A 20,505-nucleotide genomic window follows, 5' to 3' on the forward strand; every position below is an offset into this window, starting at 1 on the left:
GATGACAGTATTACACAGTATGGCATGTCTACTCTAGAGTGTACACTATTTCAGAAAATTAAAAAGAAATGTGAAATTTGTATTCAGTTTTAAGTAACAATTTGGTTTGGGTACATTATTAATATTAAAAGCTAAATTCAGCCAAAAATGCACATGTTCCCTTTACTCTTATGTTAGGGAGTGATCAGTTGACACTCTTTTGCCTCCAGTTTGTCCCCTATTTATATTGGGGCCTATTTCCATGTTTTCAATCTATTGTTTCACTTGTTATCTGTCAACACTCTATGGCTGAGATCAAAACACCTAGGAAATGGAATGAGCGAGACACGTCCACTTTACAATCACCGCTCTACAGCTGCAGACATGAGAGCTGTCATTAACATGCTAACAATAGTCTCTGTAAAACTGTTGGCTTTTAAATCAGATCTGAGATATGGACTGTAGACCATGTTATCGGCACTTGATGCTTCGGCAGTCCACAAAATGACTTTTCTGTTCTTTTTTGTTCCTGAAGTTTTTTTTTTTATGGCATTCAATAATGACAATCGATTTGTGAGGGTTTGCATTTATCCAGGTAGCCTACTTGTAAAATGTGTGATAGTTCATTTGTAAGCAAATGGACTTTTATTGAAGTCATTTTTTCTGATTATCTATTGGTTTAATCAGTTGTAATAGTATTCTAACATATTTAGCATCATTTACCCCAAAGTTTAAACCAGATGTTTATAAATAAGTTCCTCCACAATGAAAACCTTCTCAGACCGCCTAAGATCTCATTATTAAACTAAAACGTGATGTTCATGCCTCAGTCAAACGTTTAGGGCTATACAACCACACTCACATGACCTTAAAGCGGCTATAAGGCTTCCTTTCCAAATGATGGAGACATAGGACACCTGGAATCGGTGAATAGCTGCTAGAGGCAGTGTTTCGTATCTGTGGCAACATGACAACAACTCAAAGACTTCAAAGAGCAATTATTCCAGATCCTATTACAACACACTCATCACCATCATCTCATGCATTTTTCATCAGTGTTCAAAGAAAATGATTAACATGTGATTGGATGGGATGGAACGAGACATCACAGAACAGGCTGAGTGAAGTTCTAAAGAGCAGAAAAAAGGAACAGCACATGGCACTAGACATGAGAATTACTTATGTGGGCAATTTGTGTGACCACTGGTAACATTTTTTCATGAAAACACATTTAAATATACATGCATTATTTTTTCATTTACTCATTGCTTTACCATTCATTTTGATATTTAATGGGCTGTTTTTAGCACACGTCATTCATCACCTGTGGTAGAGCTTGCATGAGTGTAAATAAAAATATTCATGATTTTCAGCATGAATGTTCTATGAACATATTTGCTGTTATCTTTCACACCTTATTTTAAGGTGCAAAAGGCCCAAAAAAAGGACACGTTTATTTGATAAAATATCTGCACTGTGATAATCAGAAACAAAATGAATTCAACAAGTTATATTGCAATGCTAAAAAAATGGCCAGTTGACACTGGCTTACAAAGTGTTTTAATATAAATGTACAATCACTGTAAAGTTAACATAAGTGAATTGTAGATCACATGTAAAAAAAAAAAATGTTATGCAAATTTAAAAGTGTCTGTTCTGATAACAGACGAGGAAAAAACAATGCGACATGCAAAGAATGGAATGCCATCAACTATATGATCATGCAAAGCTAGAAATTATAATATCAATATAAAATCAGGGTTGACTGCTTTGTTTGACAGTTTAACTGCTTGAGATGTCTGTCAAATTTAACACGACACGTGGATTTAACAACTTCTGTAAAATATCTAAAACATGTTGGGGAGGGGGGATTATTTACAGAAGCTTATTTTAGAAAGAATGTCCAGTATACTCCCACATTACAGAGTCCCATATAATGGTGCATTTCTAGCCTCAGTCCGCCCGCGAGAACGCGTTTATGGGCAGGGCTTTTTGAACGAATCGATGATGTAAACTACACGTACACGCTTGATTCATGCAGGCAGACGGACGGTCCATTTCTGGGCGAGCGTGTTGAGGTTTGTTCTCTGAGCTCGAGGCAGCAGGAAATCGATAAAATGATCATCATCATCGAAGATCAGGTAAGAGCGATAGCTTGATTCAACAGAGCTTCATTTAAAAATGAATTCCACCAAAAAATAAGCAAATTCACGCGGTATGAATAGGGAGGACACGTTTTGCTGACTAACTGCACAAGAGCCTTTAGCTGCCCATCAAATCGATTTCAATTAAGTTAGTCGAAAATGTAACCGTCCTGTGTAAGAATTCGCAAATTATCAAATTAAATATGCTAGTTCAGATTCTGAAAAATAGTTAACGTTAGTTAGCCTATCTGCTAACCAGTTCTTTACACCAGCTAACGTTATGTCTAACGGTAACGTTACCTTAGCCACAACAACTGCCGGAAGCTAAAAATGATTAAAGCTCCCTAAAATGCCACTCTCATATCACGTTATTCGCACTCCAACAGTTTTGTTGTAAAATTATGAACCAATGCACGTGAAATAACGTGACATAGTTTTGCGGCAGCTGGGAAGCCGCTACATGTTACACAACTTCCTGCTTAAGACCACGCAATGTCGTCTCATTCTACCGTTAAAAAAAAACGTGTTCTCATATACGGTTTTTACTTTAATAACTAAAATATCACACTCTGACTCCTGTATTATTTTGTTTATTTCTGTGATCGCGGCCTGATGAGACGAAGCGCGCCATCAAATCACGTGGGTTGGAGTCTTCCGAGTTTTTTTTGTGTGTGACAATTTTCCGCAGTGAAAGAGGCAAGACGGTGTATACCACCAGGACAGGACATCATTAACTGTCATCATGTTTACTTTCTCTTACTATTTGTTTGAATTTATGCAAAGGCACCGTGTTGTTTGATTCCGAACTGATAAATAGGCCAATTTTAACGTTACAAAATATTGACAAGTGGTCTACCATTGTGGTTTTTGTGTTGTAACTAGAGGGTATATGTGGTCAGTATACCTATTTTTTTACAGTCTATGGTATGTACATATAACAATTTAATTATAGCAAATGAGGTGCACAAAATACGCATTTAACTGAACAATAATTTATATAATTCAGTTAAGCATTATTAACTATATTCCTTTTAAATAAGCAACTATAAACAAGTTTTATAAACAAGCAAATAGTTAATTATTGACAATGTAGCCATTTAGTTTATCTCTTCTCCACTAATGAAAATTGTTCTAAAAGCAGACAAAGCATCAATCTTTGTGCATCATCTAGCAATGCTCCCACACTAATACAATACACACTAATAAAAGCTGGTCTGGGACAGCATGTGGGTGGAGTGGCTGCTTTTACTCCACAGTTTGGAACGATGTAAAGGCAGATAACAAGGTTCATGTAATCATGTCTTTGTCATTTATTACCAACATGTTGTTGCCTGTATAGAAATAAGGGTCCACAGTGACATTGTCTTGTTTTAAAAAAATAACTCTTTATGGTATTGGTGACAGAATTTGAAATCCAGCATTGACTTGTGTTCACAGGATGGCTTTGACAAAGCCCTGGCTGAGGCAGGTGATAAGCTTATAGTGGTCGACTTTACAGCCACGTGGTGTGGGCCTTGTCAGAGCATTGCACCTTTTTACAAAGTAAGTAACCTTTGGTTTTTCACATCTGAATCACTATGTTCATTGGGTTGTTGGAATCAACTTATTTAACTCTCTTGTAGGGTCTGTCTGAAAATCCTTCCTATTCTAATGTGGTCTTCCTCAAAGTGGACGTGGATGATGCACAGGTGAGTTTTCTATTGAAGTTTTGTTTGTTAGAGAGCTGTAGTGTTATAAATTAATGAATGCCAACTCATGTCACATAATTTGCTGCACCAATACAAAACTGTATAATGCATCTTCAAACATAGTAGGACTACTTTATTTTGATAAGTTAAAAAAATAAATCAGTTAAATCGGATTGTTGCATAGAACTGAATGAAGAATAACATATTGGTTTTTAATATTATTTTCTGTCTACTATTTGTTACTTTAAATAAAAGTGTGGTTATTCTTTAAATATCAGATTATTAAAGTATTGTATTCAATTAAAGAAGTCTTTTAATAATACAATTATACAAACAAAAATGTTAAAATAAGGAATTACATTTTTTTAAATCAGTTTCGGTTTTTGGCCAAGTGCATCCAGAATTTTCGGTTTCTGTCCAGAATTTAAATTTCGGTGCATCCCTATTTGAAACACAAATTAAGATATTTTTAATAAAATCTTTGAGATTTCTGTCCTTCTATGGAAAGTCTATTCACCCAAAGCCCTGATGCTTCAAAACATTCATACAAAATAAAAGTAACATAAATCCATATGTATCGTGCGGTTTAATCCAAGTCTTCTGTTGTCAATAATGTTTGAGCTTTCCTTGACCTTATTTGAGAGTTCCCTATGTATGTTTGCGGATCAATGTTTATTTGTGAGTGAAAGGCTAAATTAAATCTGTTCAATATATATAAAGCAATAGTGTCTCTTCAGAAAACTTGGATTAAAGTGCTTGATTCATGTGGATTTATTTTCAGATCTCTATGAACGTTTTGAAGTGTCAGTTTCGAGTGAATAGTCAATAGAGAGACAGAAATCTTTCAGATTTCATAAAAAATATCTTCTTTGTGTTCCTAACAAAAGTCTTTTGAGTTTGGAACGACGTGAGGTAGAGTAGGCCTAAAATAGATGTTTCTATCCAAAGTTGCAAATTTGACCAAAATCGGAATATCTTATAAAACATTTGAACGCAGTGATGTTATCTTTTGTTCAGAGGTGGAGGCCTGCTGTTTGGGAACTCAGTCATATAACGTGTGTTTTTTTTTTGTTTAAAACCAGTCAAAATTCCCTGTATATCCTTTTCTTTCATGAATCTCACTGTTTATTCTACTGCAACCATAGTTGCTCAGTGTTTAGGCCCAAATCCCTTTGGATCAAAGAAATGCTCTCGTCACCTAACCTTTTTTTTTTTTTTTTTTTTTTGTAACATAGTTGGGCAAATACTTGCTGTGTAGTCACAGGTATTGTATGTGCAATACAATGTGAAATGTCTGTATAGGGAAGTAACTGTAACAAAAAGTCACATCGGCAGAAAAAGATTGCACATCTATGTATTTAGCTGTTTTAACGCATGAAATACACCACTAGAGGGTAGCAGAATTAGAATAAAGCATGAAATGGTGTGGTTACATTTCATTCACACTTATGTTTTTGCTTTCATTCCTTGCTCTGAATGTGCCCTGCAAGTCTCATTAGCTCAAATCAGTAGAATGAGAGCAATAAAAAGTCTTAAGCAATATAAAAGTTACATTCTGTGTTTTTCAGGATGTTGCCCAGTCTTGTGAGATCAAATGTATGCCAACATTCCACTTCTACAAGAACGGGAAGAAGGTTAGTTCTGTTGTCTTTCCTGAGTGCTGCATAAAGCTTTTAATTGAACTCATTTTAGTTGCATATCAACCGCACGTATATCATGTCAGTATATCATATATCAGTATGGCAGTCAGTTACATATATATCTATATGAATATGCATGTAGTGTTTCATTTATTCCCAGTTATTGTTTGGATGATTTAATCCCTTGTTTTCTGTTGTAGCTGGACGATTTCTCGGGGTCCAACCAGGCTAAACTGGAAGAGATGGTGAACCAATTAAAAAACTAAGCCTGATTTGACATTCATAAATGTTTCCTGTGCAGCCCAAGCTCAAATTTCACGTACAATAACTACTCACTTGTTTTGTTATTCATCAAGGGAGTTTAATTTTCTAATCGTTTTACGATTTTAGCAGAATCTGCCTTACAAAATCTGTCAACCATTTCCATAATGAATGATTACCTCTGTGTATGTGTTCACACATAACTCGAATTAAATGTCGTCTTTCTTTTTTTCAAAATCAATAAACGCAATTATTAAATAAATAAAAACAATGTTGTTTATGTTCTTCAGAAGTTTTCAAATGAATCTTGCCGCTGAAGTGTATTTCTGCACCACTAGCTAGTTTATTGTCGCAGGCCCTGATGTGATGGATGCCTGTTGTTTGCTTATTCTATTCATGCCTTGTATTGTTAAAGGTTTCTCTAACATCTTTGTCCAAAGTCATTTTTGTAGCTGCATAAATTGCTAGTGGCCTGCTTACAACATCAGCTCTTAGTTTTGTCGTGTCTGCATGGTGATTATAATTAATGCGATCCATAGCAGTTCATCTCTGTCATCGCCAAGGAGATCTTATAAACCAAGCATTGGCACCCTTTCATCCTGATAAACCGGCAATACAGAAGGTGGGTGTGTGCGCGTAACTTAAAACAATCTTGACTGTAATCTCTAACTTGCATCAACCTTGACCGTAATCTAACTTGAATCAACCTTGATCTCTTCTCAAACATTGGATGAGTAGTTCGCTCCATTATTTTGTTGCTTTATGAGTCTGTTGCAAAATATTGTTTATCAATAGCTTTCCATAGATTATGTTGTAGCATCAAGTCAACAGTTTGCCCTACCTGTCATTTAGCAGTCACACTTTTGCTTTATTTCATACCAGACCATTTTGTATTCTTCATCTGGTTTTAGGGTTATTAAAAAGAGGCCGGCATCATTGTGCAAGCTTAGAGCATGTACTATTACTTTTTATTTGTTCTCTCTCTAAATTAGTATCTCCTTGGTCCCCCAGTAACATTTGTCAGTTTACTTAATTGTGATAGTATTGGTGGATTCATTTAGTAATGATGACATGAACGAGTAGCCTAAATATCCTCCATGAATGCTGAAGGAAGAAAACTGGTTGCAGAGTGATTGCAATTAAAAACATTTTAAAAATTAGATCATAATACATAAAAAGATTAAAGTAAATCAATATTTCATCTCACATTTATTTGTATAGTGCTTTTTACAAAGCATATAATTTGAAAGCAGCTTTACAGAAAATGCATGTTGCAATTTAGAGTGATATGTTAGCAGAGGTGGCTGTGTCAAAGTAATGCAGTAGCCAACATCATTCAAGTAGACAGAAAACAGTGAGCTCATGAAAGCAATTATTATAAGTTGTGAGCATGTAGAACATATATAAAATTTACCAGTGGTGTATGTGGATTCAGAGTTGGAGTCATCTGAAGCCCTTGCAAGTGTAGGAGCCATCTCTTTACACATCGCCACCTTGGAATTATAAGGTTCTATCTGCATTCTGACTGGTTTTGAGATATTGAGCTGTAAAGTTTTTGCATTCCATTCGACTGTGTAGAAAGAACCTTTTTATTTTCTAAATAAAAAGTTCCAAAATGTACACAACTTAAAAAACAACATCACATAATGTAAAGAAGTGGTCACAGAATAAGAATATGTGAATAACTAAATTTGTACAAAAATGTCAGATAGAACCTTATAATTCCAAGGGGACGACATGTTGGGGCATCTGAAATCTTCATGCCATTCATGGCATCCTCTCCATTATCTTCTTCATACTCGTCCACATCTTCAGCTCCACGCACATTTTCAAACAGACAATCTAGCCGTAGCAGCAGCCAACTTGGCCTCAATCTCTAGCTGTTCCTTTTTCCTTTTCAGCTTTGCCTTTTCCTTTTGAAGGGCTTCTTCTTCAGCGTCAATGTCATGCATTTTTTCAAAGCGGCTGCAGACTGTAAAAGTGCAGCCCTTTCAGCCTTTGCCTTTAAACAAACAGAAATAATATTGGAAGCCTTTGAATTGACAGAGGAGTGATCTTTATGTTTTGACCCTTTACTTGAAACATTGGATATACCAGGCCCGGCTCCAGATATTAGATGAAAGGTGGGCCAAGTGATATTCCAGGTGGGCCGGGCGGATTTGAGAGGGGGTGGTGTGGTCTCGCATGCCTATTGATATAGTTTTAATAACATAAATTTAAGGCAATTTTTTGGGTTGTTTGTTTGTTATTGTTTGTTTGTGTTTTTTTTCATTTTCATAATATTTAATTGTTAATATTTTTAGTTAATAATGTTAAGTTATTAACATGTTTTTTACATTCTCTCTTTTTACATTTGTAATATCTTTTTTTTACCCATTAACATATCGTGTTAAGTTACTTTAGATTTGATAAAAAGGTGCAGGTCTTTTAAAATACCTATTTACATCACTATTTACAACATCAGCTTTTTGTTTAGCTCTTACAAACTAAAAATGGTAATTTTATCTGAAATGCTGTTTTTCTTAAGAATTATTCTCACGTCTGTAACTGTTAATATATAACATTATAGATTTTTGGCCATTGTTATTTTTTACATTTTTGTTTTTACATTCTTATGTAGGCCTATATTTAGAATCTTTTTCTTTTTTTTCAGTTTTTTTTTAAAACATTTGTAATATTTTATTTTTTACCTCACAACAGATCTTGTATCAGTTTAGTAACTTTAGATTTGAGGAAAACAGGGCAGGTTTTGAGAAAGATCTCCTTATCACAATATTTTCTCACTATTTACAGCATTAGCTTTCTACTCATTTTAGAGAATTCTGTTACAAACTCATCCATGTTCAGTTCATGTGTTATTGCTTTTTCATGGTGTCAAAATTGTGATTGGCTGTTATGTGGTGCGGGGCCAAGGTGGGCCAAGCTTCTGATTGAGTGGGCTAGGAGCTGGCCCCCCTGTGGAGCCGGGCCTGGGATATACTATCTTCAGGCCTTATGTCAGAATTTGTTATAAACAGCACATCAAGATTCTTGTCATAATTTTTTGCAGCAGCATCGGCCAACCATTCCTTCACATCATTCTCAAATGTATTAATTTCCTCTGTTTTCTGTTCAAGCCAATGTTATTGTTTGTCATGTTCAGGATCAGGCATTGGCATTTCCAGCAAAGTAGTTTGAGTTTTTAAAGCCGCATTGCACAACGTGGTATATTTGTGTAGTATCTATCTTCCATATAAATCAGACTACTACATTCATTGAGTTGAAGTTAATACTTTACTTTCTGTTTGCAACAGTTACAGCAACAGACATAAACACTCCATGCCTCCCGCATGGCACATCTTCTTCAACTGACTTTTCCAGGATAAAACACAACACTTGTTATACAAGGACACCTAGTGGTTATTCCAGGATACTACAATTTGTTTAGACATTTCTTCACATCAACCACAGTTTGAGATGTTGTTTTCCCAGAAAGAACCTCATTAATCCTCTGCTTAATTTTATTAGCTTTCATAAATTGGGATTTCCGTTTTTTTTTTTGCAGATTTTCGAACAACATTGTTTTCCCCGAATCATCAACAGCAGCACTACACTTATCAGAAATATAATTTTTTCGTCTGTAGCCACAGAAGGAATTTTGGCTCTATAGAGCAAGGTTTCTTCCTCTGCACTCATCTTTATGCATTAAGCGCGTCAAGTTCAAAGCGCTCAATGAACTTTACTAATGCAGAGGCAACCAACAGCTCGCACAACACAGTACTTTCAATTTTAAGAAGCAACAACACTGAAACAGTCTTTCATTTCAATTTCGAGTGTCCACCAATTTCCAATTCCATCAGCAGAAATATATGAAAGTGTAGGCCTACCCACCAGCTTTCAGTGACTGCGGTCTGCGTGAGGACTTACAGGTTTTTCAATTATGACTTCTAAGCTCCGCGAAAGGTAAGCAATCCAATAGGATGGGCAATCCTTTCAATATCCAAACGATCAGGGCACTCCCTGTCCAGTTCAAAAGCTTATCCAAAACAGAAAGGAATCGGTTCTTACTTTGTCGAGGCTATCCTATAAGCCTCGGCATAGATGGCATGGTGTTCTCAACGCGTATAGCAGAAAATCCAAAAGAGTCCAAACATTAGCTCTCTTTGGGTGGTGTTCCCATTTATTATAAAGGTAAAAGGGATCATTTACATAAAATATTTTATTTTATTTTAATGGTACTTCACCCAGTGCTAAGTAATAAAGTGCTGTCGAGCTGTTGGTTAAGTCAAGTGCTCACGGCTACGGTAAGAACCGTGTGTTCCTCGCCATCCACACCTTTGTGGCTAGAATAAGTAATAGCAATATTAACCTATCCAGAAAAGGTGAATGTATAAATGGCTCCTATAATGAATGCATTCAGTGGCAATTACAAGGTTATACAAATGATCTGGAAAAATTACTGGGCCCATGTTAATTTTTTTCTTTACTTCCCACTCCTCACCTCCAGATCAACAACAAATTGACAGCAACTGATGTCCAGAGAGCCTGCTCAAATTCATATTCCTCCTTGTTAAAAATATCCACTTTCAGTCTGGCTATTGCCCAGATTTCCCTTAGCAATGCAGCTGTTGATATAAAGCAGTTCAGCACTGCTCATCATTTTGATAACGAAGATTTCAAAAATGGACGGGACCTCATCACTCAGGGCATTGCTGCAGTGAAAGTCAGCATGAAACAGGGCAGATATTTGTCTGAAGTATGCATGTCATACTTTACAGGGATGTCCTAAAAAAAATACTAGTCTGTAGTACTAACTAGACTAATAACAGAATTGAGTAGATTTTTCCCCCAAAACACTGTTAAGACCATAACAAATGAATGCGGTTTTGTGTGCAGGATTTCTATAGCCACAGTAACTGGGTGGAACTGGGAAGCACTGCTCCTTTCAGCCCCCTGATCTGACCTGAACTTCCCCTCAAGAAGTTAGCAGGTACTGTACTGTAGTTGTTCCTGAAGTAGTTTATTTGTATTCATCTCAAAATTAAATTCCCCAGTCAGTAGTATCATATGACAATAAGCCACCTTTACAATTGTCCACCAATGCCAAATAACAAATTTATTAAACACACACACACACACACACACACACACACACACACACACACACACACACACACACACACACACACGCGTTTCTATAGGTCCCAAATACAAAACCATGCAAAAGCTGTGTTTGAGAAGGCTGCAGTGACAACATTCTCCCAGAGATTCTGCAGCAGAATATCTTAACTTCCGGATATTTCCACTTGTTTTTCTCAAACAAACCTGCAGGCAGGGCCGGATTAACCATTAGGGCAATTGGGCAATTGCCCAGGGGCCCAGGACATCTAAGGGGCCCTGGGCACCGTCAAATATTATGTCAAATATTATGATTAAAATGTCTCCACGATCTGCTTTTGAAGAAATATCGTAGGATCGTGCACGTGCATTCTATCAGTTTGCAGTTCTGGCGCCTCCGTCTCAACATACTTTACAGCGCGACGTATATTCACATGAAATGCAGAGGAACGGGACACTGTAGTTTATAAAAATGAATTATTTGCATGTGCTTTAAAGCCTTGCCGGTTACACATGTCATTCGCTGCTGATGCGCTGTTCTAACGGGCGCTTTTCTGAGCGCATTAACGTTACACCCGCCGACGCGCACATGCACTAAAAGCCTGTCTAACAGCGTCTGTTACTGGACTAAGTTATCTTTCGAGTCTTATTGCTCTAATACTGTCAAATACACACAAGGTTTACATAAACAAAGTTGGTTATGTCTAAAGTGAAAGAACAGTAGAAAAAAATAAGAAACAAATCTGCTTGTCAAATGCGTGTATATTAGACTCGTCGCGGGCAGATCTTAAAGAGACAGTAGCCCTAATAGTAAACATGCAGCCGCTTGTCCTTAAAGGGATAGTTACCCAAAAATAAAAATGATGTCATTATTTACTCACTCACTCTAATGTTGTTCCATACCTGTATTAATTTCTTTCTTGTGCTGAACACAAAAGAAGATATTTTGAGGAGTGTGGCTAACCGGGCGGTTGCTGGTCCCCATTGACTATACCATAGTAGGAAAAAACTATTATGGAAGTCACTGGGGTACATCAACTGTTTGGTTACCCACATTCTTCCAAATAACTTTTATTTTCAACAGAAGAGGGAGACTTATTTGGGTTTGAAACAGCTTGAGAGAGTAGGCTAAATGATGACAATTAAAAATGTCCCTGTTAATAAAACAACAAAATACAAAGAGTAAATCCCTCACTCTTGACTGAGAACTTTAATAGCTTTAATAAGAATCAATGTACAATTTATACAGTGAAGTCTATGTTGTGTTTTATTTTCATATTTCATATAATTTAATGACTTTCTTCCATGCTGTTAAATACACATACTGTAGCTGAAAAAATAAAGCACTGTTTATTTCATTTGTATATTAAGTTAAGGGGGGGGGGGGGGGGGGGGGGACTCGTCCTACAAGTCATTGTGCCCAGGGGCCTCTGAACTCTTAATCCGGCCCTGCCTGCAGGTAGGTAGGCTTTTAATGCCTTAGAACTGGTACAATAGGTGTTTTGGTTTTTATGCCTTAGTCAGACAGTTCCCGAACTTCCTGAAGGATTTTTTATTTTATTCATTTTTATTATAAATTTGCTGATGTTCTTGTCTTCTAAATAGACATTTAGTTTGATATTGATTAGGCTTAATTTAGCCTATTAACCAATATTTTGGTTGGCTTGCTGGTTTCATACTGCTGACACAGAGAGTTGCTCTTATACTTATCTGGCTAGAACAAATGTTTTTCCTCAACAACATTTTCTTGAAAATATGTGCCTGTCAGGCAAATGTAGCCATGGCGGGTTTTTTGACAGGACGAGTTCGAGAGAACCAACTGGAAGCATCAATAAGGATGACACAAGCTCAAGTCATGGCTTCCTTCATCAGCGTGGTGCTGAAATGGCCATCAACGCTACTATGGAATTATGGAACTTCCATATAACTATGGAAGACATCCGGGTGGCAACAGGAAACCAATCCTTTCTTCGGTATGACCTTTCAAAATCTGTATGATATTTATTTTTCAAAAAAATTGTTATGAACTTTGTGTCTTTGGACTTTTGTTTCACCTCCTGTCTCATGTGCCATGGTTGTAGTATTGTTGTATCTCTCTTATGGTTCTTAGTTCTCTGAATTATTTATGTTCTGTGTCTCCCAGTCCTTTCTTTTCATTTTGTTTGTTTATTAAATTACCTGTCGATGGATACAGCAATCCGTTTAATTCGGTTCCGTCAAGGCAGCCATTCCCTCGAGGACCAGACCAGAGACTTTCTGGACATTGCATATCTTACGGACTTCCCAGACTTCACCCTCATTGACTTATTGCTATGCACTCAATAATTTCTAACCAATACTTCTCTGTGATGGTACTCGAGGGCCGCTGGTTGAATTCCTGGAATACGCCCTCCAGTTAAGTGGGGAAGTGGAGGAGGACCCTTCCCAAAAACACTTTTTTGGGGGTTGGCTATGTGCCTCAAGCTTCAGTGGCCCACCACGGATTCCAGCACTTCAGAGTCTAGTAGTCTCAAGTCCGATACTCTCAGTGCTTACTAGTCCAGTGGTCCCAAGTCCAACGCTCTCTGCACTTTCAAGTCTGGTGGTATCAAGTCCAGTGCTCTCAGTGCTTCCCAGTCCAAGGGTCTCAATGCATCCTAATCCAGTGGTCCTAAGTCTGGTGGTCTCAGCTTATCCAAGTCCGGTGGTCCTGAGTCTGGTATGAGCACATCCAAGTATCGTGGTCCCAGTACTCCCATGTTCTGTGGTCCTGAATCCTGTGGCCCCCCGAGGTCCTACCACCTTCGGCTGTGCTTCCCGTAATGGCTGCCACCATCTTGTGTATTCGGGTCACAGTCACACACACTTCTTCAGCTCCCCCAGAGCCGGCATGTGCTACTGCTCTTCCCGAGTCGGTGGTGTCCGCTACAGCACCTCCTGAAGTGCCGACCGCTCCTAAACCCTCTGCCTGCCCTGTTATGGCCAAGGAAGTCATCCATGAACCCTAGATCTGTCCTGACATGACCACGGAGGTCGCCTCTGAATCCTATGTCTGCATTGACACAGCACAGAGGCTGTCTATGAACTCTCTGTCTGCTCTGACATGGTCACAGAGGCCGTTTGTGAACCCTCTATGCTTCCTGTTACGGCCACGGAGGGCGTTTTTAACCTCTTTCTGTCTGTTTTAGCTCAGATGTGGTATTCTCCAGTTCCACCTGATCTGCTGTGGTGGTCTTTAGCTCCGCCTGCTCTGCCCTGGCTTCCCGATCCCCCCCAGTGTCCAGTCCTGCTTCCTCTCCATGGACCTAATCCTCCTTCCTCCCCCTGATCAGCCTCAACTCCACCACCCTCCTGGACTTTTGTTTGTTTTTGGAGCATCTGGAATCCGCCCCTTTATGTGGGGGGCTCTGTCATGATTTCTGTGTTTGTCTATGGACTTTTGTTTCCCTTCCTGTCTCATGTCATAGTTGTAGTTTTGTAGTTTTTCACCTTGATTGTTTCCACAGGTATTTGTGTTCCCCTTGTTTCATTGTTAGCCTCATGTGTATATATAGCCCTTATGTTTCTCGTGTTCTTTGTCAGTCATTGTTTTGGCCTGTTTTGGTATGGTTGGTTGTGTTGTATCTTCCTCATGGTTCTTTGTTCTCTGGATTCTTTGTGTTCTGTGTCTACCAGTCTGTTACAACCCTGGCTCTAGAGAAGCAACATTAAGGACACAAAGACCAACGTCTGACATCACAAAAAATACAAACCATCACAAAAATTGATTTTAGACAAACTTTTTATTTATTTGCTAAAAATGGAAGAGTGCAAAAATGGAAGAGTGCGACGGGGACACAGACACATCTGTGTCCCCGTCGATCATCACAGAAAGGAAGCGGCTTCCTCTCATTTTCTCTGCCAGATCGGATTTCATTTCATCAACTATCAGAGAAATCATCTCTCTACATCGTACGTGGATATCACTTATCATAAGATGGTGTTATGTCCACTCCAGTCTTTTTGCAGAGCAAAATCAACGGTTTAAACATTGTGAAAGAAAGTTCTTCTTTAGCGATATACGCTACATTAATTTTCATTTTAAATTCACAGAAATCAGCATCATCTGCTTTGGCCGCCTGCATCCTGAGGGTATGCAGCAACGTGCCAGCCCGCTTAGGTTGTTGTTTGGCAATGAATGCATCTCTTGCAAGCAGGGGGGTATTCCAGAAAGCAAGGATAACTTACCGTCAGATAAACCTTGATCTCTTGGTTGGTTAACCCCAAACTTGCTTACTTTGGGTATGTCGGTTCCAAAACACCTGTGAGGAGTTAGTTTAATCAACCTCCTATTGGTAACCCAGAGTTAATGCGCGCGCACGGCGAGTACATAAAGACATTTTCAATTTAAAGGACAAGTTCGGTATTTTACACTTAAAGCCCTGTTTTCGGATCTTTTCTGATGAAATAGAACGGTTAGGATTGAAATTTGGATACATGCTGCTGGCCCGAGAATTTTTGGTTTCTGTGGTAGCACCCCCCCACCTCCACAATGGCTGCATAGGTGCACTGGAACAATCCTACGATTAACTACGATAAAACCTGTTGCCTTCAGTTCAATTCAGTTATTGAATGTTGTCGAATGTTTGAGAGTTGTTTATTTTTCTATTTTTTCTTTATTGTTATTACAGTCTGACCTAAAATAAATAGGAAATAAATGGTTGAATTATCTTGCAGTTGCTGATGGCCACATTGTATTATTGGATCCTCCTGCAACACCACACTCTGTCACAGTTGTAAGTGATTATTGTCTTTAGGTTTCACCTTGCTAGACCAAGTATCCTTCCTTATTTTCACTGTTATTTTCACTGTTGTTCTCCTTTTTCATTTAAATATTTGGTCTGTGTTTGTATTGCAGACTTTATCAGTCATGTTTAATTATTATGTCTTTCTAGTTGCCTGCCAAAAAGCTGTATAAGGTCCACCTTCAAAAGCAAATCAGAAAAAGTGACATGAGATGGACCTTATACAGCTTCAAATGGAGGAGAAAAGGCTTAACATCTTAACATCCAACATCACAGGTTGCCATATTATAATTGCGGTTATGACATGGCGTGTTGCTTTAGTTCAGGAGGAACTGTAAAAGGTGGCTTCTGTTTGTTTGCGGTGCTCTGTGACTGTCTGTCTACAACTCTGCATATCCTTACGGAAAACGTTGATGACGTGTAATGTCTGCGCCAGCAGTATGGAAAATTATATGTTGACTGGGGTAGGACATCCTGCAATGATTGGACAAACATTTTTGGCCCAGAGAATTCCACAGAAGATATATGTACATTTTTGTAAAATATAGACCACTTCTATTATTGATTGCTATCAGGAAGTGAAGAGAGTTTCAACCAGAACAACAAGAAGTGTTAATGAAACAAATTGCCTATACCCTACCCTACCTTCACTTAATGCATTGACAAATGTTAACAAATTAAACCTTTTTGTGAATGTTACTATTTTTACTATTGTCTTCTCCCTTTCTTCCAACCATCCAGGTCAATTTCCTGCTGACAAGCTCTTCATCGTGTGGTGGAAAGGATATCTCGGCGTCAAGATTATTTTCTCAGTCAGACATACAGCTGTATAGAGACCTGGCCCATATTTCTGGTGGACAGACCATAGAGGTCACAGACACTAGATTGTCTCAAGTCATCATTACTGATGTAATAAATGCTGACCTAAAAAAATCTCAATATATTAACTCCTATCATCACTATTATAAAGCGATATCTTTTTTTAATGTACTGTAAGAATAAATTAGCATCATGCAGACAATCTTATCCTATATCCTATGTTTCTCGAATGCATTTCTTGAAGGTGACTTCTAGAGAGAAATTCAGCCAAGGCAGAAAACTTTTCTTTTGTCTTAGATCTATCTCTGTCCAATGTGACTGTGTATGTCACTGGAGACTCTCCAGTCTTTACCTTATACAGCCCTATAGGTGAGCCTGTGCATCTATGAACAGAATGCTCATCTTGTGCTTAATAAACCAGTTTGTCATGCTTAATGCTTCTGGTAGCTCATACGTGTGTAACAAATAAACAACAGATTCTAGAGATTCAGTTGCAATGTTTTCTCCTCTGCCTGTCAGGTGTGTCTCAGTCAGGTTCAGTGGCAGATGATCCTCTGGGTAGCATCCTGATGGTTGGGAATTTAAGGAAAATAAAACTAAACTCTGACTACCAGACAGGGGAATGGAAAATTTGTATCAGCTCCACAACCTCCTACACCCTGAAAGTCATAGGTAAAGTTTTTATTTCTCCATATGACTTGTTATTAGAGGTTGCACAGACTAGTCGACTAACCGACTTTAATGCTCTGCCATGGCGCTTTAAGCTTGACATCGACTAGTTCAAAGAAATTACGAGCTGTTTTTTAAATTGAGCTGTTGAGCAATAGCCTGTGGAAGGCAGTGCTGTGTCATATGTCAGCTGTGCACAAGGCAACTCGAGTTTGAGTTTTAGATCGAGTTTCAGGCTTATTTGTTCATTAATAACGTCATCGGTGAGTAGTCGACGTCAACTTGACTTTGATCACAAAAATCTGAAGTCGTTCAACCCTTACTTGCTATCATGTTTTTTTAACCAGCTTCTGATTAGCGATTTGTAGTTCACCCAAAAATGAAAATTTTCATCATTTACTCATGTTGTTCCAAACCTATTACCGGTAGACTTTGAATTATTTTCAAAACACAAATTAAGATATTTTTTATTATTTTTTAATATAAGCTTTTAATATAAATTGTATACATTTTTATATAATATATTTTTATTATAGCTTATATATTTAATAAAAGCTATGCTTGGTTTAAATATAAGCTTTTTTAATACAAGCTTATTTTTAATATAATCGCAAATTATTCTTTCCAAAGCAAAGTAAATGCATATATTCATGTCTTAATTGCTTTAATTGTGAATACAGGTCAGAGTACAGTGGATGTCCTCTTTTTCTTTGTGGAGATAATTGAGGGAGGTCACGGAGGCTCATGGGGACAGAGTTTCACACGTCCTTTTATTGGTGCAGTATTGAAATCTTCTTCAAATAGCTTGATTTTTTTTTTCAGTCACCAAAATTAAAAGTGCTATTTAGTTTCAGAAGTAAAATGTTTTTTCCCCCCATGCATTGGTTTTAATAATTCAAAGCCGAAGACTTCAACCCTCTTCCTTCAGCTCCAACCCTAATCAAACACGCCTGAACCAGCTAATTAAGCTCTTCAGTATCACTTGAAAATCACATGAATGTGTGCTGAAGCAGGTTGGAAATAAACTTATGTTTACATGACAACAATGTACTAAAAGTAGAAAGGTTTATCCTTCCATTCACACGGACCTGCGAAAACGACTAAAAACACTGTAGTATGCATACCAGGCCATGTCACTTTGTAAAGAAACACTATGGGCCCTATCTTACACCCAGCGCAATTGACTTTGTACACCGACGCATGTATCATTCCTATTTTGCACCCGACGCACAGCAGACTTTTCCCTCCACAGACGCACATCGGTAAATTAGGGAATGAACTTGCGTTCCTGGGGGCGGTTCAGCGAAAAGAGGAGGCGTGTTCCGGCGCAAACGTTCCCTGGTGCTATTTTGCAGTTTCAGAAAACAATTCCGCCACAGACCAGGAAAATGTCCCCATCCCCATACAATGTAACTTCTCTGTCTTTTACGGCCCTGATGAGAACGTCGGTCTCCTCGGCTGTGAACCGCTCCTGGCGTGCACCTGGCAAATCCGCCATTATAATAGCAATCCGCCATGGAACTTGCGTTTCAGATCGTTAAAATAGGACACCTGTTGCATTTTCTGGCCCCCAAAACTCTGTTGTTAAATAAATTAACAGTTATTAGTTGAAAATGGTGTTGTTTAAATGGGCCCTTAGCTGGACAGTGTGTCCGCAGGAGCAGGGTTGAAGACTTTAAAATGTTTCTCTAATTTTTGATCCGGTCAGAAAGCTACTTTGTTTGTCTCTGTGACCGGAGGAGATTCAGTCACAGTGACTGACGTACTTCTAGTTAAAGTTTCAGGATCTGATGTTGTTAATGGAACCATCAAAGCAGTGGGAGCGACAGACTTCCTGGTGAACGTAGACAGAATCCCAGAGGGGGCATTTGTGGTCCAACTTAAAGGACTGTTGAATGACTCCTCGTCAACTGGTCAATTCCAGTGACAGTCACCCACCCAATATAAAGGATCTTCTAGAATAACCATCACGGTAAGAAATATCTATGAACACAGTTTGGTAAAAAAAAAAAGAGTAGCAAAACCCACATCATTGTATGAGACAAATAACATATATTAACCATATCTCTTCCTCAGGCCCACCCGCAGAACATTGCACAGCCTGGAGTCCCATTCGGTCTCAATTTCACAGTGACCTCTAACACTACAGGCGGCAACTACACTATCCGAGCCCGGACTGACCTGGGCTTCAGCGTGTCTTTCCCCCGCTATCTGATCCTTGTGGCAGGAGGAAGTGCTCAGGGAAGCGTCACACTGACTGCACCCTCCGATACCGAATCAGGGACGGATTTCACACTCACTATTGAGGCAGAAGCTCCGGGCTCCATCGACCTCAATTATGCCATAGTGCAATTCACTGTCTCCACAGCAAATGCTATTTTCAGTGGATTTTATGCACTTTCCATGTGTCTTTCTTTCTCCTGTTTTTTTGTATCCCATTTTGTATGATTCTATGTAACATTGTATATTGCCATTGTAGGATTGAAAATAATCAAAGATATTTTAAAATGAACAATTAAGGGATAAAAGAAGATTGTATCAGTTGCTCTGTCTCCTTTTATTCTCTGGCTCTCTTTCTTGGGGCACTCTTTCTTTGGCTCCTCTGTTCTTTGTCACTTACTCTCTTCTCTCTCTCTCTCTCTCTCTCTCTCTCTCTCTCTCTCTCTCTCTCTCTCTCTCTCAGGTAACATTTTATATGCTGGGTATTAATGGTATAAGTTTTTATCATCTCATACATTTGTAACTATTTTAAGTGTAACCATATTGCCATAAAACCCTTTCAATTACAAATAATGTACAAACTAGTTTTGATTTGGTATTGGCTTTGAAGTGCTACCAATGCAATACAATATTGTCATGCAACACTCTCACATAATGATGTTTTATTAACAAAGTTCGGGCAAGACTTTCATCTTCCTCCCCGGCCTCCTCCTAACGCTCGGCCGCCTCGACCATCCCACCTATCGGGAAGTGGACCGTAGCAGGATTGAGGCAAGCGCTGGGTAACTCGGACGTACAGGCTTCGCGAAAAATGAATAAAGCGGAGCTGTATGATCTGTACGTTACCCTGCAGTCAGCCAACCTCTCTCCAAAGTCTGCACCAACTCCCTGGACGCCTCACAGGCAGAGCAAAGCCTGCAGGGCCCAAAAGTCGCCTTCCCAGACACCACCGTCGTCCTCCCGCACAAGATCCGCTTGCTTCGCCCATCGAGCCGCAGCAACAGGCCTTCAGCGAGCCTGGGCCGCGCCCCAGATTCCGCTGTTACAGGTCCACTCCCACCTCTCGATGAGGCCCAGCCCTCCACCACGGCTTCTGCGGCTGCAGCGCCTTATGCAGCCAGGCCCAGCGGCCTCCCAGTTCCATACTCCCGCTGTTTATAACCCTTTTCCATTTCAGTGACCTCCAGCTCCCATCGCAGACACTAGCGCGAGGCTATCGCCGCTA

The 20,505-nt window shown here is 38.8% G+C and overlaps 1 protein-coding gene and 1 pseudogene across 2 annotated transcripts; both read left to right on the forward strand.

Annotated features, from left to right (window-relative positions):
• Nucleotides 1-1,856: 1,856 nt before the first annotated feature.
• Nucleotides 1,857-6,237, forward strand: txna (thioredoxin a). The gene is made up of 5 exons (XM_079616450.1): nucleotides 1,857-2,120; nucleotides 3,561-3,665; nucleotides 3,746-3,811; nucleotides 5,380-5,445; nucleotides 5,652-6,237. Exons 1-5 carry the CDS (start codon nucleotides 2,097-2,099, stop codon nucleotides 5,715-5,717), a joined length of 327 nt encoding a protein of 108 aa, XP_079472576.1. The 5' UTR covers nucleotides 1,857-2,096; the 3' UTR covers nucleotides 5,718-6,237.
• Nucleotides 6,238-9,631: 3,394 nt separating this feature from the next.
• On the forward strand, nucleotides 9,632-19,820 carry LOC307000526 (von Willebrand factor A domain-containing protein 7-like; annotated as a pseudogene). The gene is made up of 12 exons (XR_013800690.1): nucleotides 9,632-9,654; nucleotides 10,282-10,414; nucleotides 10,588-10,681; nucleotides 12,578-12,782; nucleotides 13,387-13,507; nucleotides 13,581-13,778; nucleotides 16,314-16,559; nucleotides 16,649-16,760; nucleotides 16,911-17,063; nucleotides 17,741-17,881; nucleotides 18,758-19,032; nucleotides 19,137-19,820. The product of XR_013800690.1 is annotated as a von Willebrand factor A domain-containing protein 7-like (transcript).
• The last annotated feature ends 685 nt before the right edge of the window (nucleotides 19,821-20,505 follow it).

Source organism: Phoxinus phoxinus, assembly GCF_949152265.1.
Source record: "Phoxinus phoxinus genome assembly, chromosome: 6".
Classification (NCBI taxonomy): Eukaryota; Metazoa; Chordata; class Actinopteri; order Cypriniformes; family Leuciscidae; genus Phoxinus; species Phoxinus phoxinus.